The 25,444-nt window shown below is 39.2% G+C and overlaps 1 protein-coding gene across 2 annotated transcripts; it reads right to left on the bottom strand.

Annotated features, from left to right (window-relative positions):
- Window positions 1-4,889: 4,889 nt before the first annotated feature.
- On the bottom strand, window positions 4,890-21,543 carry tph1a (tryptophan hydroxylase 1 (tryptophan 5-monooxygenase) a). 2 transcript variants are annotated; one of them, XR_013933712.1, is made up of 12 exons: window positions 21,438-21,543; window positions 17,137-17,271; window positions 15,550-15,733; window positions 14,069-14,169; window positions 12,926-12,993; window positions 11,700-11,896; window positions 9,975-10,110; window positions 9,127-9,253; window positions 7,886-7,981; window positions 6,776-6,909; window positions 5,093-5,357; window positions 4,890-4,964 (listed from the first exon to the last, which is right to left on the bottom strand). XR_013933712.1 is itself a non-coding variant. In XM_080437000.1 (11 exons), exons 1-11 carry the CDS (start codon window positions 21,525-21,527, stop codon window positions 5,183-5,185), a joined length of 1,443 nt encoding a protein of 480 aa, XP_080293126.1. In that variant the 5' UTR covers window positions 21,528-21,543; the 3' UTR covers window positions 4,963-5,182. The 2 variants fall into 2 exon arrangements, 1 of the variants encoding a protein (XP_080293126.1); XM_080437000.1 differs by having other exon boundaries at window positions 4,963-5,357.
- Window positions 21,544-25,444: the final 3,901 nt, after the last annotated feature.

Genomic DNA, 25,444 nt, shown 5'->3' with positions numbered 1-25,444 from the left:
GTGAACTCATCCTGTCTGAGGATGGAAAGCAAGTAAGTCATGGAAATGTTTGGAAGAATCGACCCCACAACAAAGAGAGATTCTGTACAAGTTCCTGTGTCTTAGGAAAACAAAGATTCTCCTCAGGAAGGTTTTACTATGAGGTTCAGGTTGGAGGGAAGACTGACTGGACAATAGGAGTGGCCAGAGAGTCCATCAACAGGAAGGGAACAATCTATCTGAGTCCCAACAATGGTTGCTGGACCATATGGTTGAGGAATGGAAATGAGTACCAGGCTAATGCTGACTCTGCTGTCCTCCTCCCTGTAAGAGAGGAGGTCCAGAAAGTGGGAGTGTTTGTGGATTATGAGGAGGGTCTTGTCTCCTTTTATGATGTGGAGACCAGAGATCATCTGTACACTTTCGCTGGCTGCACCTTCACTGAGAGACTCTTTCCATTCTTCAGTCCAAATGTAAACCTTAATGGTTCAAACTCTGCTCCTCTTATCATCTCTCCTGTCAATCACAGCAATGGAGGACAAGGACTCTGAAACGAGTCCAGTGAGGCGACTCAGCTGTTGTCTGTATGACAAGCAGGTCAAGAGTTATGGCAAAAGGTTCTGGACAACCAGAACTCCATATTATGCCTATATATGGGTATATCGGTCAGATCGGTGGATCTGGACAACCGCTGATCTGACCGACTTCACTCCGGGCACCGCGCTCCCTCGGGTCCTTGTGGTGATAAACGCAAAGAGTTAAAGCTTGGTCAGATGGTTCTCCAGTAAGGTTGTTGACTAAAACGAAATAACGAAAACTGGAATTGAAACGACATTTTAGTTGACTGAAAAACAGTATAAAAAACTTTTTACAAAAAAAGAGAACTGGAACTCTTTTAGCACATAAACGAACACAAACAAAGCTGATTCCGACAATATAGAACATCACCAAACCCAGTACTGTTTGTTGTTTTAATAAAAATGTTAACTTCCTGTTGACTTGCTCTTCTTATTAGGAACAAGATCCGGAATTTAACCCCTTGTTAGAGCCAAATCTGTGTTGAACATATTTTGTGGAGCTCCCTCTGGTGTTGACGTTTGTGAAGTAGTTTGATTAGTTTCATTACAAATGAAGCTGTTAAAACCTTCCTTACCTACTATCTATCTATCTCCTCATGCATACTAAACTACCGGGTCCATGAAATTAGAACGTTTTTTCTTTTTTTTTTACTAATAAAGAATTCAATCAATCAATCAAGCTAATGGGGATCCTATAAGAAACTCAATGAACTAACTACTAGTTAAACAGTACAGTTAAAGCAGCACTACGTACCTCTGTCCTGTCTTGTTTCTATAGCCCGGATCAGAGGGTTGTTGGTTCAGGGAGGACGTCATCCTGGTCAAATAAGAACTCTTTATTATGACTCACAATGACACGAAGCCTCATCTCGTTTACATACAATAAATCAACTGGTGTACCAGACCTCTTACGGGTCTGGTACAGTCGGAGGTTAAATACTGTAAACACAAGTAGTGGAGGACAGTAACTAAGTACATTTACTAGAGTGCTGTACTTAACCCTTTAAGACAGGGAAAGCATCTGTCATTTTAGATTTTAACCACGTTAACCATTATCTTATACTTTGGCTATTCAAAACTAGAAAAAGTGCTCCCCGGAGCACTGCCAGACCCCTAGTGGTTGAAATCTGAAGATCAGAGCACTACGTCACGCTAAGCTTGGCCAATCAAAAAGAGGGACAGGGAGGAAAAGAGGGTCAGACCGGGAGGAAAAACGTTGAACCGGGAGGAAAAACGTTGAACCGGGAGGAAAAACGTTGACCAGGAGGAAAAGAGGGACAGACAAAGCCTCATGTAGGCCTGACCCCCTGGGTCTGGCAAATAGCAGATCTACAAGCTCATAGCGCAGCACCGAGTGCCGCGCTATGAGCTTGTAGATCTGCTATTTTTGAATAGCCAAATAAATCTAAAGAGGGTTGGCGAAAAGGGCCTACTCTGTGTGGAGTTTGCATGTTCTCCCCGTGTCTCATAGGGTAGTTAATACCCTCTCAAAAACATGTAGTAATCCTGGTCTCTATACTGCCTCCCCCTGGTCAGCCGGGGTGCCTGATGGAGGGGAAAGGAACTGGTTGGAATAACGTGTTCCTTCCACGCGCTACGTTCAACCGGGGAACGTCCCCCCTGTCAGGTGACAAGAAGCTCAGTTGGCTCTCATGCATTGAAGGAGGCATGAGCTCGGCCCTGGGCTCCCTAGGCTGGTGGGGGGAGGGTAGTGCCCAGGATCACTTCGAAAATTGGCACCGGGTGAAAAAAGGGTTACAAAATCGAGGGATACAAATTTTGTTGAAAAAAAAAATAATAATAATAATCTAAAGATGACACAAATACCTTCCCGGTCTGGGCTAAAGGAATAAACAATGTGTATGTAGTTGCCATTCCAGTTGATATTTTACAGTACATTATGTAGCCTACTACTACTGGATGTACACAAAGCACCTGCTGCCCTGTACACAGTGGTGAAAGAAGTACTTAAGTACTTCCTTAAGAAAAAGTAGCAATATAATATGGCTATATTAGAAATGCTAATGATAACTCTTGTACAGGGCTCCGTGGCACAAAACATTTTGAGACGGGGGTTAGGGACAAACACATTAATTTGGGGGTCCATGACATCAACCACTGGTTTAAATGATAATTAAAATATTTAGAAGCAAGCCCCAAATAAGCAACTATACTTTATAGAAACAAGCCCAAAAAACGCAACCTGCAAATACCGATATTTACAAGCAACTTTACAGAAAAACAAGCCCAAAGTCGCTTACAATAAGCAGACATGGCAACGCTAATCTGTATGAGTGACAAATGAGCCTTCTTGTATTTTATCCAGGTCCAGACACAACCAGCAGTGGTGTAAAGTAACTAAGTACATTTACTCAAGTATTGTACTTAAGTACAATTTTGAGGTACTTTTACTTCTACTCCACTACATCTGAGAGGCAAATATTTTACTTTTACTCCACTACAAGTATTTGAAAACTTTAGTTACTAGTTACTTTGCAGATATAAATTAGCTGTTGTGAGCTTGTAGATCTATTATTTTATTATTTTAGTTAATAAGTGTTCCATAATGGCAGAGACACATTCATTAACCAAATTATGAGAAACATCATGAGGACACAAAACACATTTTATTTCATGATACATTTAGTCTAGATTTCTTTACAGTAGAAAAATAATGTTTTGCTGTGTTTTCAGGATGACTAATTGTTTTTAATCTCAATCGGAGGTATTTTTTTAGAACATCATTGGAAAACTCAAAATCAGACATTCTTACAATAACAATATAAATCTTCATTAAATTCCCAGTAATAATGCACAAAAGGAAATATGATATACACACCAGAAGAGCACAGACAAATGACAATTCATACATGATATCAAGAAAAATAAATAAATAACAGGAAGCATAATATAATAATGGTAGCTAAGAATGACAATGATTTTTCAAACACACAAGTACCTCAGAATATGAGACATTTATGTTTTAATACCGTGAATGAACACACTTACTATATGCTGTCTGATATTCTTATATGCTGTCTGATATTATTTCTGTATGCTGTCTGATAATCTTATATGCTGTCTGATATTATTTCTGTAGGCTGTCTGATAATCTTATATGCTGTCTGATATTATTTCTGTAGGCTGTCTAATATTCTTATATGCTGTCTGATATTATTTCTGTAGGTTGTCTTTCTTATGCTGTCTGATATTATTTCTGTAGGTTGTCTGATATTCTTATATGCTGTCTGATATTATTTCTGTAGGTTGTCTTTCTTATGCTGTCTGATATTATTTCTGTAGGCTGTCTGATATTCTTATATGCTGTCTGATATTATTTATGTAGGTTGTCTGATATTCTTATATGCTGTCTGAAATTATTTATGTATGCTGTCTGATATTATTACTATAGGCTGTCTGATATTATTTCTGTAGGCTGTCTGATATTCTTATATGCTGTCTGATATTCTTACTGTATGCTGTCTGATAATATTACACACAAGTATCTCAAAGCAGTTTCTCTGGGGTAATTAAAGCAGCTGTGAACGTCCAGCTTCCTAAAACCAATGGCTAAATATTCCCACCTTTTTCCAGCAAATTGTACAAACGGGGTTCTATTTGTTATCAAATATTCTCAAAATCTCTCTTTTTTTCCCCAAAAAATAGAAATAGCAAAAGAAATAGCAGCTCTACAAGCTCAAACAAGCTCAAACGAGCTTGTAGATCGGCTACTTTTGCTATTTGTTGTATAACAAAGAATATAGGGCTTAGCTGTTTTTTTGTTTAAGTTATTTTTTTAAACAAAAGGAACCCTGTGTAGGCCTACATGTTTATATGACATACAATTGGAACACCAAAGCATGTCGCTGTAAGCAACGCACATTCATTGTACGGACAACGTTCACTCTGTACAAGCAGTATATCTGTAGCAGAGAGCTTGGGGATGTCGATGGAATGGTGGCGGCGTGGATGATAGACAACTAGGAATGCTAGAATCTGGAACTACAACTTCCGAAATCCGAGAACGGAAGCTGTCGTCTGTTCGTCCTTTTATTTTAGAATGTCCATTTCCGATAAGCAGCAAGCTATATATGCATTGATTATTTGTATTTAATTTAGGACAAAATGTGCAAATCTTTGAATATATATTTTTCAAAGCGAACATTTGTAAAATATTTTATTCCAGGGACCCCCCCCCCCCAGAAGCAAAGGTTTGAGTGAAAAATGTTGTTTCTAAAAATATTTGTATTCGAAGATTAGCACAAATGTTTTTCTAAAATAGCAGATCAACAAGCCCGTAGCGATGAGCTTATAGATCTGCTATTTTTGAATAGCCAAAGTATAAAATAATGGTTATAGCTCAAATCTAAAATAACACAGACGTGTTCCCGGATTGAATGGGTTAAACTGGGATGAGACCAGTTGAAACCAGTTTAAACTGGGATGAGACCAGTTCAAACGAGTTAAAACCAACGAGTTAAAATCAGTTTAAACTGGGAAGCGACCAGTTCAAAGGAGTGAAAACCAGTTTAAACTGGTGATGAGACCAGTTCAAAGGAGTGAAAACCAGTTTAAACTGGTGACGAGACCAGTTCAAAGCAGTTTTAAACCTGGTTGAAACCAGTCTAGACTCCCAGCTGCTTGTTGAGGCGACTGAGCGCGTCCCCTACGATGTCCAGCTCGTGCCGGAGCTCCTCCACCACGCTGTTGATGCTGGGCGTGTCCTTCAGCACGTCCACGCTCTGCGTGTACGGGTTGTAGCGCACCGTGAACGGGCGCTTGATGGTCTTGGCGAACTCCCTGGAAGAGACAGGCAATGACGCGTTTTGGGTGTTTTCAGTGTTAAGACGCTAGATGGCACTCTTCGCTAAGCCTTGAGTTACCATTTGACTCCCAGTGAAGCAGCGAACCACGTGATCGCTAAAAAAAACTGCCACATTCACTGCCATTCTAATGGATTTGGAAGAATGCCCTTTTCTCTGCTTTGAGTGCTTTCTGTTGCTTTTTGGCGAAAACAACCTACATTCAACTGCCAATAACTATGGAACGGATGATCGCGACGGCACGCGAAAACGGCAAAACTGTTCCTCATTTCACTGCCACTAAAGCTATTGTAATGCAGAGCTCATAGAATGGGTTATTCTGAAATAAACCTTTAGCTGGACATGTAAGCAGAGATTCTATAGGCTCTGATGAGTCACAGGTTCGATTCCTGAACCCGACCACCTTTGCCGTGTGTCACTCCCTGTCTCTCTCTACCCTTTTCCTGTCACTCTCTCCCTGTTTCCTGTCTCTCTCCACTGTACTAACCACATAAAAGGCAGAAAAGCCCAAATAAATATATAAAAAAAACAAAAAACAACAGGGATTATATGATCCTGTGATTCAAATGACCTGACCGGTGTTATTGCATATTTAGCCCACTGACTTCAAGTCATGAATACTCCAAAGTTCCAAAACATAGTTTTCTTTTTCTTTCCTTTGTTTATAATGACCCCCTAAAGTTGTTTTTCTAACTCCCACCTTAAACGTATTTGCTTCTACAGCTAATATTCATGGACACCTGAGTTCCATTCCTATAGCTTTTCTCTAGGTAGTATTTTCAGCAAGACGTTTCAAAACGATGCATTCAGCTGCATCTCAACACAACAATAATGTAACTTTGACCAAAACTAAAAACGGCAAAAAGTTAACCGTGTTGGACGAACTCTCTCCCATGTTGGGGCGGGAACCCCTATTTGTAACTATACCTTTCAGGACGGGAAGCCCTTATGGGGTTCTTGGTGCTATGTACAGTATTAAGCGTGCCAACGTCTCGTCACCAGCAGAAGGGGCAAATCAGCCTGCGGGGGCGAGGCATTGGGCGTGGCATTGGGCAATGTTAAGTCAACCTGGTTTTTACCCCTCAAAGATGTCCGCAGCTACCAAAAGACACTTGTTGACGCCCCCTTCAGGATTTTTGGCACGCTCTATATAGCAACATACATTTGTTGTAATTTTTTTTTAAATATTTGAAGTTTTTTCAGATAGCTTAGGTCAGGATTTAGAAGGCGTTTTTAGAATCAGCCTCAGGTCTAAATGGGATAAGTAAATGTACTTAGCTAACCGGCAATTCATTGCAACCACTGTGATTTGTAAATTGCAGTATTTCATCATATTGTAATTTTGATAATATGTTGATGAATTGTTCATTATATTTATAATCTGAAGTGTCTCACCTCATCTTGACCTTGGCCTCCTCGAAGCTGTCAGAGACAAAGTAAACGTCCTGAAACGTTGTGATGATGCATTCCTGTCTGCAGGTCACTTTGGGGTCAAAGGGCATGATCCTTGCATTGCCAGAGAGCGCGTGCTGCGGAGAGATGGACACACACACACACACACACAATAAACTATGTGCACATACTGTTGTGTTTGTGTGCATATGGGTGCGCGCCTCGCTGCCTGTCAAGTCACACACACGCACACGCCTCTCTCTCTCTCTCTCTCTCTCTCTCTCTCTCTCTCTCACACACACACACACGCGCGCCCAACTGTGTCTTTCATGTAATCCGTAGCGGTACAATCTTTGTCACGTAGGCTTGTAGCCTACATGAATGACATATTATGATAACAATCACATCACCATGAATGGAATACGTTTGCATATTAATTTATTTACCCCATACCGAGCAGTGCGCGTTCGAGTTACACTAAAATAAAGCAGTCAGACTCGGCCAGGCTGCAGTGATTCCGTGCTGCCACGTTAATAAGAGATTGGAGCGTCGGGTTTATATCCTTGACCTTAACCCAGCCAGGTTGTAGTCTTCAAAACTCTCTATGACATAACTCCATACCATATGACAAGCTACTGTAAGTTTGTACACCTCACTGTCCATGAAAAGATGCAAAAGCGCTCGTATTTTGAAAATAGCAGATCTACAAGCTCACAACGCATCACGATGCGACCCGTTGTGTGCTTGCAGATCTGCTATTTTAAAATAGCCAATGTAACCGAATGGCTGTTAAAGCAGTTTGTTTAAATTACTTTATAAAATGTTATATTTTCACAGGGATTATTTATTAGTGTAGATATACATTTAGGAGTGGATTATGTGTCCAGATGCCTGTCAGACAGTCAGACAATGTTGCTCTGCAGGTCTAGAATGGAATAAACGGGCGCAGCCAAAGTCAGCAACTGGTCTCTACCAGACGTGAGATTTCAGCGTACCGTAGGATGAAGCCCACGTCAGGATATATTGATAAATGCCGAAAGGTGCGGTGAACTCGCCGTACGCCCATTATTTGGGCTGCACCGCGTTGATAAATGAGGGCCAATGTTCTCATACCTTCAGTTCACTGATGGAGGACAGCAGACCGGCTCCGTACGCACGCAGCACTCCTTCCTGTTTGCATAGACCGAACTCCACCGTGAAGAAGTAGCACTGGAAATGATGAGAAAATCAGAAGATAAGATACAAAAAAACTCTTTATTTTTGTCTCCATCCTATCAATTTGAGCATTTCCTTCAGTTGGGTCAGTTATAAGCTCAAGATGAAAATGAATGTCCTGCCTGGGATTTGAACCCAGGTACCCTATACATAGGCAGTGCTGTATAGTAACTAAGTACATTTACTCAAGTACCCTACTTAAGTACAATTTTGAGGTATTTGTACTTTACTTGAGTATCTCCAATTTCCAATACTTTTACTTCTACTCCACTACATCTCAGAGGCAAATAATGTACTTTTACTCCACAAAAATTATTTGAAAACTTTAGTTACTTTGTACATTTTGATTATTATTACAAAACATACATTAACCACTTCAGCCCTGTATACATTTCGGCCATTTGAAAATAGAAGATCTACAAGCTTGTAGATCTGCTATTTTCAAACGAGTTTTAGACCTTTAAACAGTTTGACATTACTTTTGTACTTTTACCCAAGTACATTTTGAATTCCAGACTTTTACTCATAACAGAGTATTTCTACATTGCAGTATTGATACTTTTACTTAAGTAGAAAATGTGAGTACTTTTTCCACCACTGAGCTTTAATAAGGGAGATGAAGATGACGTTTTTTCCCCCCATTAGAATTTTATGCAGTACCTCTTGTCAACCACTAGATGTCCTACCTGACCACATGATCTACATGTCTCAATGGAATAGCAGGTAAACCGACTACAACCACTACTGTGCATGTATTAGTTAAGGATATTTCACTTTCAAATATGTTTGGTGTCATTTTATCTACTCATGCTTTTGTGAGCACCCCAGACAGTGTTTAAGTTGCTTGATTCCGTATTTAGATATTTGATATTCATTTTATCAGACACGCCCCCTTCCTATACAAACTTTTGTAACTTCAAACTCCATTTTAACCATGATGGATTCTTTGAAAAAAACCTGTAACAAGTGTTTTATTACACTAGTATTTGTATATTAAGCTATATTGTGTGTACTTGTATTTATTGTACCAAAATAAATCTCTCTACCCCCCTCCACTGTCGCAAAAAAATGCTTGAGACAACTTATTGTAATTCGGCATTGTAATAAGATGTAATTGAAGAGAATTGGAAAAGACTTACCGTGGCCAGTTTTTGGACGGAGTCATCGGAGGCTCCCAGTGAGGCCAGACCGATCTCCTGAGAGAACTGTGCAAAGCTAGGCTCCGCCAGCAGGGGGACATGACCCAGGAGCTCATGGCATGTGTCCCTGAAAATGTCAAATATACCTGTTATTAGGACATACTTCAATAAATATACCTGTTATTAGGACATACTTCAATAAATATACCTGTTATTAGGACATACTTCAATAAATATACCTGTTATTAGGACATACTTCAACAAATATACCTGTTATTAGGACATACGTCAATACATATACCTGTTATTAGGACATACGTCAATAAATATACCTGTTATTAGGACATACGTCAATAAATATACCTGTTATTAGAACATACGTCAATAAATATACCTGTTATTAGAACATACTTCAATAAATATACCTGTTATTAGGACATACGTCAATACATATACCTGTTATTAGGACATACTTCAATAAATATACCTGTTATAATTAGGACATACTTCAATAAATATACCTGACCATATTTACATACATATACCTGTTATAATTAAGACATCATGAAATATATATACTTCAAAATTACTTTGTTTCTGCATTGTTTGTCCCCCAGGGGGCAGTGGCTCTCAATTTCAAGGACCTCCAGTTTTATATGCATTTGGGCCACAGACTCTGAGAAAATGGAAATGGAACCAATTTGGTTCCATTTGTAAACATTCCTAACTATCGCTCATTTAGCTGGAGACGCCACTTTGAGAGCCAGTGCCCACGGGGCCAATCAAGTCAAATCGAGTCAAATCAAATCAAGTCAAATGATGTTTGTTGCTGTGTTCACGTTACTTACGGCTCCGGGGTGTACAGCGGGTCAGAGCTGTGTCTCACATACTGGGTGCAGTGGAAAACACGGAAGGCCAACCCGGCCAGGAAGTCTCTAGGCGAGAGATAACCCGCTACCGGTCTGATGGTGAACCCTGTGCGTTCTGAACAACACAAAACAATGCAAACCATATGAGAGAATCCATTAACTAAACCTGGAGAAATGTCTTCTAAATCCCAACAGTTTTCTCAAAAATGTATGTTTCTATATCAGCGGTGCTCAAACTTTTTCATGTCAAATGATATGTATTTGGCCGCGGACCTCCATCTCAAAATGTTTTGTTCCAGGGACCCCCAGAAACAAAGATTTGAGTTTAAAATGTTTGCTTTATAACGATATACTAAAAGATTTGCACACATTTTCACGATTTTTCAAAAATAGCAGATCTACAAGCTCGTAGCGCGGCACTCGGTGCCGTGCTATGAGCTTGTAGATCTGCAATTTTTGAATAGCCAAAAGTGTAAAATAATGCTTTTTTAGCTCCAATCAAAAAGTGACACAGATGCGTTCCAGTTCCTAATGGGTTAATACATCATTTATACTCTTGTTTTGATGGCAATAACATGTCTTCAAGCTAACTAGCTTGACGTTGTGCTGTAAGAGTACAAATTGAGCCTATAAATCCTCCATTGGATTCAGATAAGCAGAGAAAGGGTTTGATGGTGAAGTTAAAGTACAGTGAGTGAAGGGTTTTAAACTAAATGAAAGGCTGTAATGCAGCAGTAGGGTTTTTACATCGCAGCAGAGAGGTTTAAAAAACAGCGACGTGATTTCAAATACAGCGAATGCTTTTAAACTGCAGTGAAGAGGGTTAAAGTACAGTGAAAGGTTTCCCATTAAAGGAGAATGTTGGACTAAGGTTTTCTTACCTTTTCTATGACGTTATGATATCTTAGGATGAATGGTACAGTAGAAAAATGTTCATAACTCCATCCCAGGTCAGCCACAGCTTAAAACGTGCGCGGATAGGCCTTGCGCTAGATCGCGTATTTTTATTTTTTTTATTTTTATTTTTTTTAGATCTGACGTTCATAGTGACAGAACACTATGCAACCAAAAAAAAAGAAAAAAACTAAGTCTTGCTAGACGAGATTTCAATCTCGAGATTTCAATCTCTAACGCAAGGCCTATTGGCGCGCGTTTTTAGCTGTGGCAGACCCGGGATGGAGTTATGACATTTTTCTACTGTACCATTCATCCTAAGATATCACATCATAGAAAAGGTAAGAAAACCTTAGTCCAAAATTCTCCTTTAAGACCGGGAACATATCTGTGTCATTTTAGATTTCTTTGGCTATTTAGTTTTTTTTTTTAAATCGTGAAAATGTGTGCAAATCTTTGAATATATACATTTTGGGTGGTCCTTGACATGAAAAAAGTTTGAGAACCACTGATTGCAACATCATTTTTATTTTTAATTTTTTTAACTGTTAGGATTTAGAAGAGATTTGTAGAATCACCCAGAAGCAAAGATTTGAGTAAAAAAGAATCGCTTAAAAAAAAAAATACGTTCAAAGATTTGCACACATTTTCAGGATTTAAAACAACAAAAATAGCAGATCTACAAGCTTGTACGAGCTTGTAGATCTGCTATTTTTGAATAGCCCAAATTATAAGTTAATGGTTAAAGTGGTTAACAACCTAAAGTGATGGATGCTTTCTTAATGGTTTTAAACGGCAGTGAGACGTTACCTCTGAGGAAGCGAGACACGTCCTCCAGCTGAGGGATGTTGTCCTCCCTGCACTCGCAGTGCTTGGCCAGCAGGGGCAGGTTCTTCAAGTATTCACGACAGGCGTGAGTAGGATAGAGCTGACTGAGCTCCCGGTAGACCACGCCCCACGTCTTCACTTCCTCCTCCGTGAACTCGATACGAGGAATGGGATCGCCGCTACGACGACGGAAGAAGCAGGATTATTACCGTATTTTCCGCACTATAAGGCGCATCTGAGTATAAGGCGCACCTTCAATAAATGTATTATTTTCATATATAGGGCGCACCGCATTATAAGGAGCATCCGCACTATAAGGCGCACTGACGGTGCGGCTTATAGTGCGGAAACCAAGGGAACCAATATTGATACATATATAAGGCGCATCGGATTATAAGGCGCATCCGCACTATAAGGCGCACTGACGGTGCGCCTTATAGTGCGGAAAATACGGTAGTTACTTGTATTCACCTGTTTCCTAGGCTGTGTGTTTTCCACTTCCTGTCGATTTGATCCAATGAAATCCAATGAAACTGGTCAGATGACCAATGATATCCAATGAAATCGACAGGAAGTGGAAAACACAGCCTAGGAAAGAGGTGAATAGAAACACGCAGTGGTGTAAAGTAACTAAGTACATTTACTCAAGTGCTGTACTTAAGTAAAATTTTGAGGTATTTTTTTTACTTTACTGGAGTATTTCCAATTTTCCAGTACTTCTACTTCTACTCCACTACATCTCAGAGGAAAATATTGTACTTTTACTCCACTTCAATAATTTGACAACTTTAGTTACTAGTTACTTTGTAGATTTTGATTACTATTACAAGACATACATTAACCACTTCAGCCCTACAGTATATACATTTCGGCCATTTGAAAATAGCAGATCTACAAGCTCACAATGCGTCGCGATGCGACGCATTGTGAGCTTGTGGATCTGATTTGTATACATTTCAAAACGTGTGAAATGGGACATTCTGCATAATGAGTACTTTTTACTTTTGGTACTTTAAGTACATTTTGATGCTAATACTTTTGTACTTTTACTGAAGTAAATTTTGAATTTCAGACTTTTACTTGTAACAGAGTATTTTTACATTGCAGTATTGATACTTTTACTTAAGTTTAAATGTGAGTACTTGTACCACCACTGGAACCAAGTTAGAAATAAGCTAAATGTCCAGAGATGTAAATTCATCACTTACTATTTGTAGGTCATAGCGAGGTCAGCGAAATGCTTTCTCCTTCTCCGGTAGACGTTGTCCTTGAATCCCTGTGAAAGAGCACATAGAAGGACATAAGGTCACCTACAGTATTTAGTTGATGTTTAAAAGGATCCCTGGCTAATAAACCAAACATGCCTTAATACATTATACTCGTCCTCTATAACTAAAATGTACAATTAAAAACACCTTAAATATTTTAGTTATTTTATAAACAGTTCATCTTTCACAGGTACAATGCCGGGTCGCAGGTTGATGATGTCATTTGTCCATGTGTGGTCTAGCCCTATGGACTTTATGGAATGCATGTGAACATAAAAAACAACTAAATACTTCCAAAGGTTAATATGAGCATCAAATCAATATTTCAGATGTTTTTTTGCACCTGTATTCCATAAATTCCATAGGGCTAGACCACGCATGGACAAATGACATCATCAACTTGCGACGGGCATTGTACATTGGACAATTATAATGTATTAAGGCATATTTGGCTTATTAGCCAGGGATCCTTTTAAAAGTAAGCCTACATAAGTAGGTTTAGGCTATATAGGTACAGTAAGGAGCAAAAGCCTACAGAAGTAGGGTTAGGCTATGGGTAGAGTAAGGAGCAGAGGCCTACAGAGGTAGGGTTAGGCTATGTGGGTAGAGTAAGAAGCAGAGGCCTACATAAGCAAGGTTAGGTTATATGTGTAGAGTAAGGAGCAGAAGCCTACAGAAGTAAGGTTAGGTTATATGTGTAGAGTAAGGAGCAGAAGCCTACAGAAGTAGGGTTAGGCTATGTGTAGAGTAAGGAGCAGAAGCCTACAGAAGTAAGGTTAGGTTATATGTGTAGAGTAAGGAGCAGAAGCCTACAGAAGTAGGGTTAGGCTATGTGTAGAGTAAGGAGCAGAAGCCTACAGAAGTAAGGTTAGGTTATATGTGTAGAGTAAGGAGCAGAAGCCTACAGAAGTAAGGTTAGGTTATATGTGTAGAGTAAGGAGCAGAAGCCTACAGAAGTAAGGTTAGGTTATATGTGTAGAGTAAGGAGCAGAAGCCTACAGAAGTAGGGTTAGGCTATGTCTAGAGTAAGGAGCAGAAGCCTACAGAAGCAGGGTTAGGTTATATGTGTATAGTGCTACGTACCGGATGGTCGGCGTCTAAAGCGGAGCCGTACATCAGAACGCGGTTTGCACATTTATCCAGGTCTGAGATCTTCTTTGGGAACCAGGGAACGTTGTCCATGTCTGAGAAGAGAAGGAAATGTCCACTGCTCATCAGATCCAGTGTGATCCAGATTGATTTAAAAAAAATACATAACAAAATGACAGAGGGGAGGATATATTCTTAAACGCTTAAAGGGATAGTTCACCCAAAACAAATATTTTTTTATATGGATTAGTCACCCCATGGTCGCATTCCCAAGCCAATCATTTGATGACCAGCGGACCGGTAGGCAGCGGTTCCGGTAGGAGACACAAAGGAGACTCTTTGTGTCTCCTACCGGAACCGCTGCCGGTCATCAAATTATTGTCTTAGGAATGAGACAAAAACAAAACAATGTCCATGAATTCAAGTCTCCATGGGTTGACTAATCCATAGAAAAATGACATTTTGGGGTGAACTATCCCTTTAACCCATCCTACACTCTAACACTGAAGAGTTTACAGTGTATACAGTACATTGGGGTCCCGAGATAAAAAAAAAAAAATGTATCAAATGAGGGTCCGCCACCCATGGCCTAATGCACATCAAACTGGGGGTCCTTGAAATTAAAGAAAGGTTGAGAATGGCTGTTCTGGTTACTCTACTGCGGTGATTCTCAAACCGTTTGGACTCAGGGCACACCTGTAAGTAACTTGTTCATCCCTGAATGACATCGTTAATGTTTAGATTTAGAAACACACGTCATATTATGCTACGTTCATACTGTATGTATACCTTTCCTCCTACGATACAGTATGTCACCAGGAAAACTTTAGAGAATAAACCGTTTCCATTAAGACATTAATAACTTTATCACTTTAACCCCAGCATCCCTATTCTGGGGGGGGGAACACTCGCCAAAAAAAAGCATGAATGTAATAATTATAGTGTGATCTACAAGCTCTCAACTGCTATTTTTGGCGAAGAGATTTAGTGTAGATGGGGGAAAAAAACTCACCAAGTACAGTGCAACTCAGATGGACTCGGAAATGTATGCTATTGGTTGCAACCAGAGCGGGGGTGGGAAATTAATGCTATTGGTTGTGTCGATTGTCAATCAAAATCATCACAAGGTAGCCACGCCCCTCCTAAAGCATACCCTACTTTAACATCAATTTTTAAATAAATGGGACCATAATTTACCAAAACTCACATCATGGTGATTGAAAGGAGGCTTTAAACTAGCGACTGGAAGCATATAGTATTTATGACAATGTTTATTAAGGTAATAAAATCAAGTGTAACTTTCGGCAAAAACCCCATCCGCTTGAATAGAGCCTAACTGCTTCTGACACCTGCAGAGGTGAAACAGCGAGACTACAGGCCATTCATATGAACTGTCACTTCCTATATAGCCTCAATTTTATAAACCGGATGCTGGGCCACAGGACCCACTTTGAGCAGCACTGCGTCTACTGTACCTTGGTCCAGCAGACAGGAGTTGTCTGGAGGCTCCATGTCGACGATGTTGACGTGTTTCTGCAGCAGCTGGATGATCTCGTTCAGCTGCTCATGGTTGCTGTCGACGTCCACGAAGATCTCAAACTCTGAGTTACGCCGCTTAGACTTCCTGGACTCGATGTGCACCAGGTTCACATGGTTCTCCTGCAACGGACCAGGGTACAAATGAATAAGCATGGAAATTATAATTATAATAAAACAGAGCAACAGCAACATAATAAAACAAACCATAATAATGATGTAGAACAATATAAAGTGCTGTGATAAAAGAGAATCAAACATTACAATCTCAAAAGTTTTTAATTACGGAAAGGCGTTTCAATAAAATAATAAAATAAATGTTTTAACCCATTGAGACCTGAAGCCGATTCTACATGTTTCCTAAATCTCAACAGTATTCTGAAAAACACATGTTTCTATATCAGTGGTGCTCAATCTTTTTCATGTCAAGGACCCCCAAAATTATATGTATTTGGCCGCGGACCCCCATCAAAATATTTTGTTCCAACGACCCTCAGAAGCAAAGATTTGAGTTAAAAATGTTCGCTTTGAAAATATATATATTCAAAGATTTGCCCACATTTTCACGATTTTTCAAAAATAGCAGATCTACAAGCTCGTAGCGCGCGCTATGAGCTTGCAGATCTGCTATTTTTGAATAGCCCAAAGTGTAAAATAATGTTTTTTTAGCTCAAATCTAAAAATGACACAGTTCCAGGTCTTAATGGGTTAAGAGAAGTTAGGGGCCTTAAAGGTAATCAGTGCAATGTTAAAGCTGTAGTAATATATGTAAATTAAAAGAAGTGAATTTGCATATTCAAACATGTCTGGGGTCATTCTAACGTCATTCTATACATACTCGGGCTTATGTATGCACCCCAGTTTTTAAGTTGCTTGATTCAATGTTTGGATATTCATTTTATCAGACACGCCATTTTAACCATGTTAGATTCATTGAAAACACCCGTCCTTGGTTCTAGCGACTGATATTGTCCTTCTAATGACTTTTTAAAATGTATTTTAGTTTTAGTTTAGAAGGACAATATCCGTCACCAGAACCAAGGACGTGTGTTTTCAATGAATCTCACATGGTTAGATTCGAGTTTGAATAGGATTGTATAGGAAGGTTGCATGTCTGATAGAATGTATCAAATATCTAAATACTGAATCAAGCAACGTAAAAACTGTCAAGGGTGAAACACAAACGCCTGAGTAAACGTTAAAATAAACCCAGAACATGTTTGAAAGTGAAACATCCCTTTAAATATCTCTATATAATGATATGCAGTAATGTATCGCTATAGAGTGTTTGTTCAGTAACATGGTCTTCCTGTCTCTCCAGCCCTTTAGTAAACAAAAAATCTTTTGTTTACTAATAGCAATACAAATGTGGCTTAATTTTCATATAAAACAAGATGGTGTGCAAACATGTTTTAGTTTTTGGATCTGGAATATAATAGTTCTTATGTCTATCAGTGTATTGGTTCCGTATCTATTGTATTTGTGTGTGTTTTTAAATCTACACAGTATAATGATCGAGGTCTCACTTGGAATAGTTTGAGAGCCTTTACCAGTCCTCCCACTTCATTCTTGAGGGAAAAGACGATGGCAGCGCGGCCTTTCTCTGGTGACTTCTTTGTCTCTGTGTTCTCCTCGATTTTAGTGAAGGTTGATTTATTTATCTGCAAATGGAGGTGATTGATAACACCATTATAACATGTTATGATAAAATCATGTTCAACCCATATCTCATGTGAACTAACTGTCATTTGAGGTACAAGGTGTACGAATCTAAGCTTCTATATCAGAAGATATTTATATAAGGTGTATGTATAAATGCAATGGCAATTTACTCTTGTTTAGCGCTACGTCCTACCGGGGAAACTCCCCCCCTGTCAGGTGATAAGAAGGAAGGTCAGTTGGCTCTCATGCATTGAAGGAGGCATGAGCTCGGCCCTGGGCTCCCTAGGCTGGTGGGGGGAGTGTAGGTGCCCAGGATCACTTAGAAAATTGGCACCGGGTGAAAAAGGGTTACAGAATCATGGGATAAAAAATAGATAATAAATAATAATAATAAAAATTTGAATTTAAAAAAGAGTGACACAGATTAGAGGTTTCAGCACCGCGGAAAGTGACATCCTCTACTGTGTTTCAGCACCGCGGACAGTGACATCCTCTACTGTGTTTCAGCACCGCGGACAGTGACATCCTCTACTGTGTTTCAGCACCGCGGACAGTGACATCCTCTACTGTGTTTCAGCACCGCGGACAGTGAAAGCCTCTACTGTGTTTCAGCACCGCGGACAGTGAAAGCCTCTACTGTGTTTCAGCACCGCGGACAGTGACATCCTCTACTGTGTTTCAGCACCGCGGACAGTGAAAGCCTCTACCGTGTTTCAGCACCGCGGACAGTGAAAGCCTCTACTGTGTTTCAGCACCGCGGACAGTGAAAACCTCTACTGTGTTTCAGCACCGCGGACAGTGAAAACCTCTACTGTGTTTCAGCACCGCGGACAGTGAAAGCCTCTACGGTGTTTCAGCACCGCGGACAGCGACAGCCTCTACTGTGTTTCAGCACCGCGGACAGTGAAAGCCTCTACTGTGTCTCAGCTCCGCGGACAGTGAAAGCCTCTACTGTGTTTCAGCACCGCGGACAGTGAAAGCCTCTGATGCGTCTCAGCTCCGCGGACAGCGACAGCCTCTATAGACATCAGCGGATTTGCGGTTCAGCTCCAAAATAATCACATTAATTCAGCCATGAATAACTTTGAAATGAAATGACGGGCCGATCCATATGCAGTCCATCCAGAGTGAAACAAGTTTCAACATTATGGTTGATGAATTGAGTACATATGAGAGTACATAGGATGAGAGGACCACAATGGAAACAAGTCTTTTATGTGTTATGCTGTTTAGCCTTAATGTCTGACTGTATCACGTGCTGTTTACATTTTTGTCTAATAAAGTATTCAATCAATCAATGTAACGGAAGTACAAACGATGTAATAATCGTCCGCCAAACACCACAGTTCGCTCTTCAAGCGTTGTGGAAACGGCATGAGAGGCCAATTGACTGAACACCCCGGGTTCTAATGCACCGAGGCACCTTTTTTCACTGATGAAAACGAAATAAAAACGAAATAAAAACTAAGCTGTGATGACTAAAACTAAGACTAAATATATTGACAATTTTGTCAACAAATAAAAACTACACTAAAATGTTAGTGAGGGACGAGTGGAGAAGAGATCCAGTAGAACTAAAAGACAAGTCATTTTATGTTTGGTTGCGCTCGGGTGTTGCACTCTGAAAATAGCAGATCTACAAGCTCACAACGCATCATGCTCTGCCACATTGTGAGCTTGTAGATCTGTTATTTTCAGCATGCAACCAAGTGTAAAATCAGCCATTACGACGCCATCAAGGCACCGCCAAAATACATTTTAGTCGACTAAATCAACCGTAGATTTAGTCGACTATAATCTTACGATATTTAGTCGACTAAAACTAGACAAAACTAAAACGTTTCAGAATGACTAAAATAAGAAGTTTATTCAAAAAAGTCTGTGACTAAAACTTAATCAAAATTTGCTGTCAAAACCAACACTGCAAACACTGCAGTATAGCCTCCCAGCACAACGTCTCGGCTTGTCTCCACCAAATCTCATCAGAGAGCCTCTAATCCAGACTCTAATAATCCTTACATGACGCAACAGCTAATCAAATGAACACGCATGGTTTTGTGAAGTAGGCTAATCACCTATTGTTTTCACACTCAGGTGACTGGCACAATGGGCTTCAACTGGTTTAAAGATGAAATGTAATAGGTGTCGCCTATTGAGCATGCAGGGGAACACTTTATCCATATTACAAGTAAAACATTGTACACGAAAGGTGCGCGCAATATTACTGAGCTTTCTTGCCGGATGCACGGTCTAGAAGAGTATTTTTCAAGTAAAAGTACAAAAGTGTTGGTATGAAAATGTACTTAAAGTACTAAAATGTTTGAAAATAGCAGATCTACAAGCTCACAACGCGTCACGATGCGACGCGTTGTGAGCTTGTAGATCGGCTATTTTCAAATAGCCTAGGTTTGAAATTGGGCTAAAGTGGTTAATGTATGTTTCATAATGGAATAATTTATATCTGCAAAGTAACTAGTAACTCAAGTTCTCAAATAATTGTAGTGGAAGTACAATATTTGCCTGGAGTAGAAGTAAAAGTATTGAAAATTGGAAATACTCCAATAATGTAAAAAATACCTCAAAACTGTACTTAAGTACAGTACTTGAGTAGATGTACTTAGTTACTTTACACCACTGGTTCCAGGTTAGATAAGCTGGTCATGTGTCTGTGTGTTGGCCTTGGATGGCCCAGATGCACAGATGTTGGTTACTGTATTGGGCCTAGCGCTGTAGGCCTAACTATATATGCATAGAATAGACTTTATTGCCCTGTAAATATAATAGAATGTAGAAAACACATTGACCTGTTGTTGGGTAAAAATGCGACGTTGAAATTTACAAGTATCCCAATTAACCGTCTTTGACGAAGCCTATATGACATACATGGGCAACTGGCGGCCCGGGGGCCACATGCGGCCCCCACCTTCACTTAACCCATTAAGGCCTGAGTCCGATTCTTCAAATGTTTTCTAAATCCTAACAGTTTATTGAAAAAAATAGAAAAAATATTTTTTTCACGATTTTTCAAAAATAGCAGATCTACAAGCTCATAGCGCGGCACTCGGTGCCGCGCTATGAGCTTGTATATCTGCTATTTTTGAATAGCCAATGAAGTCTAAAGTGACACAGATGCGTTCCAGGTATCAGTGGGTTAATGCGGCCCGCAGGTTAATATTGGAATACAGATATATTATTCATTTCAGCTGTTACAATTCCAAACATGCAAACACGACCCGCTTTAATTACTTCAGTCTATATTGGTAGCTTAATGACTAGTATTACAATTCTATTGTCTTTTTTTATGTCAAATGTATTTGCATTTAAGTTCATAAAGTTAACTTAAGTATAACCAAATGCTTTTGAAATTAAATAGAAATGTTACTTCTCGAGATTCCAATTCAAAAGTAGCAAAAATAAAATCAGGGTTCCAATTCAAAAATAGCAAAAAATTAGTACAGCATTAATTTATGAAAAAAAGGTAAAATACTGCCCGACAGTATGTGTAACGTGTCCCTCTGGAGTGAGTGTGGAAATATAGTGGCCCTCTCCGTCATCGAAGTTGCATCACCCCTGCTCTATGAGGACAATAAAACGGCTTAAAATAATCTGCCGATAGACCAGGCTATTCTTAATTAAAACCCATTTATATCTTACGTCGATTAAATAAAAGCAGCAGCTTCAACTGATGAAAATAAACAAATAAACAAAACATCAACTAATCATAGCAAATAATTAGTTAAAGGTAGGGTAAGTGATATTGTTTGGTAAAAGTATTTTTTTTGTTAATAAAAAGGTTAAAGTACTATATTGTGATAGTAATCATTGCTACAGAGCGTTTGTTCGGTCACAGGGGTCTCTCCTGCTCTTTAGTAAACAGAATATAGTACATTTTCAGGTAGGTGACAACATTTAAGCCAATCAGGAGAGAGCACTCTATATTTTTGTTTTGTTTATTAAAGAGCCTGAGAGACATGGGAGTCTCCTTTTACTGAACAAACACTCTATAGCAATGAGTACTATCACAATATAGAACTATTTAGCACTTATTTTAACCAAAGTAAATCACTTACACTGCCTTTAATGTTTTATTTGGACCATAGCTAATAAAACCAAAATGCTTTCAGGTGGTTATAAACGCTCATTAAAACACACGTCACATTCTCACCTCGTAGTTCAGTAGCTTTTCTTCCAGAGCGATGTTGATGGAATCAAAAGATCTTCCTCTGCGTGGTCCATCCGTTCTGTTGGAGTACATGCTGTATTTATGTGATATGAACCTTTAATGTACTTCCCTCTGTAACATAAACCTGTTGTTGTACCTGTCTGTACCAAGCTCTGCTCTGTCTGTCTGCAGAGAGACGCTGGGAGCTGCTATTTAACCTCACTGCTGGAGAGGAGAGGAGAGGAGAGGAGAGGAGAGGAGAGGAGAGGAGAGGAGAGGGCAGGAAGGGGGCAGGAAGGTGGGATGAAGGGGAGGAGGAGGAGGCAGGAAATAACCTGATGGGAAAAAAAATCAGTCGTGTAAAAAGTACTCACATCTTTTACTTACAAATAATTGTAGTGGAGTAAAAGTACAATATTTGCCTCTGAGATGTAGTGGGTAGAAGTAAAGGTATTGGGAATTGGAAATACTCAAGTAAAGTACAAATACCTCAAAATTGTACTTAAGTACAGAACTCAAGTAAATGTACTTAGTTACTTTCCACCACTGGAAAAAACACAGAGAGAGAGAGAGAGAGAGAGAGAGAGAGAGAGAGAGAGAGAGAGAGAGAGAGAGAGAGAGAGAGAGATTGTTGTTGTGTTTGCTTTGCCGATATTAAATAAATAATTAAATATCCCCCCTATTGAAGATCTAGACCAGTGGTTCTCAACCTTTTCAGGCCGTGACCCCCCAAAACAATCATATTTGAACTGGGGACCCCCCCCCCCAGATAAATATTGTGAAAATAGCCGATCTACAAGCTCACAACGCCTCGCAACGCTCGACGTTGTGAGCTTGTAGATCGGCTATTTTCAAATGTTTTACCTCTTTCTTATATTATTTGACAATTTGGCCAATGTTTGACTAGTTTTGACTGTATGTTTGATGATTACTTTTGATGCTGTAGTGGTAAAACATTTTGGGTATTAAAAAGGTCTTAAAAGTCCCCCCTGAGGTCCCGACCCACAGGTTGAGAACCACTGATCTAGACTCTTCTAGATCATGGGTAATATTATGAATGTACAAGTGATGTTATGTTTTACCCTGTTGCTTTAGTGTTCCGTTCCAATTTGATCAACTTTTGTTGTGTATTCTATTGGAAAACACCTGCTGCACTAAACTGCCTGCAATAAAAGCATAATCAAATATATTTAAAAAAAATCTACTTTTATTGCAATTTGTTCACATTACATTTCATGTTGCAGTACACAGATTATATCAATATAATATTGACTTTGACACAAATGTCAGTGTAATAGTTCCGAGAATGACTGCTTGTTACATTCTGCTAGCAGTAAAAGATTACGCTGTGTGTTTGTGTGTGTGTTTAAGATGTATTGACCTTGTTTATCGACTAGAGAGTGTTTACTTACTCTGTTTATTCTGATTTCCCACTCAACACAAGTTGCTCTGGATAAGAGCGTCTGGTAAATGACTAACTTGTAAACTGTTGACTGTAGCTCTAAAACTACGGTCACTTGTAGTAAAAATGTACTCTGCTTGAACCAGTTCTGACAACTACTACAGCACACATCTAGCTACCGTTTTCTGATGTGACTTTTAATACAGGCGACCCTCTGTAGACAGTTTTGTTACACAGCTCAAGACTTATTTGTTCACTCTTGCCTTTAGTTGATTTTGTCTCTTCTAAATCTCTGTGTTGTTATTCATGTCTTTACTGTTTTGCTCGACTCACTGCCTGTTATGTATTGTTTTAGCCATTATTTTTTTGCAATGTTTTATTGTTTATGTTGCTTTGCTCTGTAAAGCACTTTGAACTGCATTTATGTCATGAAAGTTTCTACATAAATACAGTTTATTATTATTATTACTTTGTGTACTAAAATTATGATTCCAAAACATACATTAACCTAATAGGCCCTATTTTATACTTTGTCTATTCGGAAACAGTCGATGTACAAGCTCACACGTGTTGTGATTTTCCAGAAATGCTATTTTTGAAAGATTTTGACACATTTCATTTTTACTTCCGCAGTGAATTCTGCAAAAAGAAGTGAAAATTTTAATACAGGGCTTTTACTTGTAACAAGAGTATTTCTACCTTGTGGTATCGCTACTTTTGCACCACTGGAGTTACATAATCACCCAGAGCTGTTTATTTATCACACCATACAATACATGCATGTGTGTCATGTGACACATACATGTGACACGTATGTTTTGTCACTCAGATAAACATGTGAAGCTGAGGCGATTGTAAACAGTCTCTCTATTAAAGGCGGCGACATCATTCTCTGTGCCTTACGTAAACACCCCGAGCTCGTAGAGCGAAGCTGACGACAAAGGCTGCGTCACACAACAGCATGTTGTAAAAGTCCATTAAAACACGCACGCAGAACGTGGAACGTTTGTGCAACGTTTGTACAGCGTATACTACGTTATGTTACTGGAAGCTGTGTGAGTCACAGCTGATGTGAAAGTAAGCGATACAAGACAGGAATAGACAGAGACACCATGCACACGATAAGGAGATAGATTACGCAAACGTTATCACAGATCCATCTACAGACTCGCAACGCGTCAGCTTGCAAAACGATTGTGATCTTATCGATCTGCCGTTTCTTAAGACATTTAGTGTGGCAGCGGATAAGAATACGGTCCGGTAAGTTTAGGGTTTAAGTAAGCCTAATTACAAATTAACAATTAATTAACTACTGTACAAAGCCAAAGTGCAGTAACTACGAGAGAAAAAAAGTGATTCACCAGGTCAGCCAAATGAGATATCATCAGCATATAAGTGATATTACACTAATTGTGCATCTGTTCTTGAGGTAATTGTTTATCCCCCAAAATCAATAATTTGACGTTTGGGATACACAAATAAGTCGGTGTGTCCAAAAACGTAGTTACTGCACTTTGTAGGGCAGTGAGTGATACAAAAAATACAGTAATTGAGAAAATGTACTATCCACCACTGTGTAAGTTGTGTACATTTAACCCATTGAGACCTGAGGCCGATTCTAAAAATGTTTTCTAAATCCAAAAAGTTTTTTGAAAAAAATGATTTAAAAAAAATTATAATCACGATAAAAAAAAAGCAGATCTACAAGCTCATAGCGCGGCACCTTGCCTTGCCTTTGCAGTGTAGTGATAAAAAAAAATAAAAAAATACAGTAATTGAGAAAATGTACTATCCACCACTGTGTAAGTTGTGTACATTTAACACATAGATATGTTTCAATCACAACGACTTCACATGGTTGTCGTTGACAAGACAAACATGAGGTTTGCGTCAGTGACACATACATGTGTCTGCAAACGCGTGTGCTTCGTACCGGAGGTAGCCTGTGGCACACATGTGTCACACAGGGCCACAAGCGTACCGGCGAAGGGCACTTCCTGTTCTAATGGGGGGGGGGTATGGTGGATGTCTCTCTGGTTAGAAATATGAATATGTAAAATTGCCTGTGAAAACGTTAGTATATTAGACCAATACAGTGACAGATAAACATGTTTTTAGTCTCATATCGTCGCCTTGCTAAAATAATGGCCTATGTCATTTTTTAAACGTTTTTCAGGAAAAATAAAAAAAATATCCAAAACAAAACTATATGATATTTCTTAATCATTTCACCCAAAATGTTTATAACAAATTATGACTATTTAAATAGAAATAACACTGTCAGTTATGTAACATAAGAGATTTAAATAGGTTTAAATAGGATTAAATCTGGCTTAGGCCAACAACAAAAAACTAAAACAAATACAAAATGGCCTAAATCAGTAAATAATTTGGCTGAAGTCACAAAACCATGTGACTTAGGCCGAAAAAAAAATGCCTAGTTTGGCCTAAGTCACACTAGGGAGTTAGGCCATTATACTAAAAGGGGAGTGAACAGCGTGATCCTTTTCAATTAGGAGATGGGCCATTTTACCAGAGGTGGCCAGTGTCATGAGGAGCTGACTTAGGCAAAAATATAATTTTCCTCAAAAAATGACTAAACCATTAG

This window comes from Gymnoscopelus braueri (genome assembly GCF_963280865.1).
Source record: "Gymnoscopelus braueri genome assembly, chromosome: 9".
In the NCBI taxonomy this organism is placed as follows: domain Eukaryota; kingdom Metazoa; phylum Chordata; class Actinopteri; order Myctophiformes; family Myctophidae; genus Gymnoscopelus; species Gymnoscopelus braueri.
Note: the sequence above shows the minus strand (reverse complement) of the source record. Positions and strands in the feature narration are given on the sequence as shown.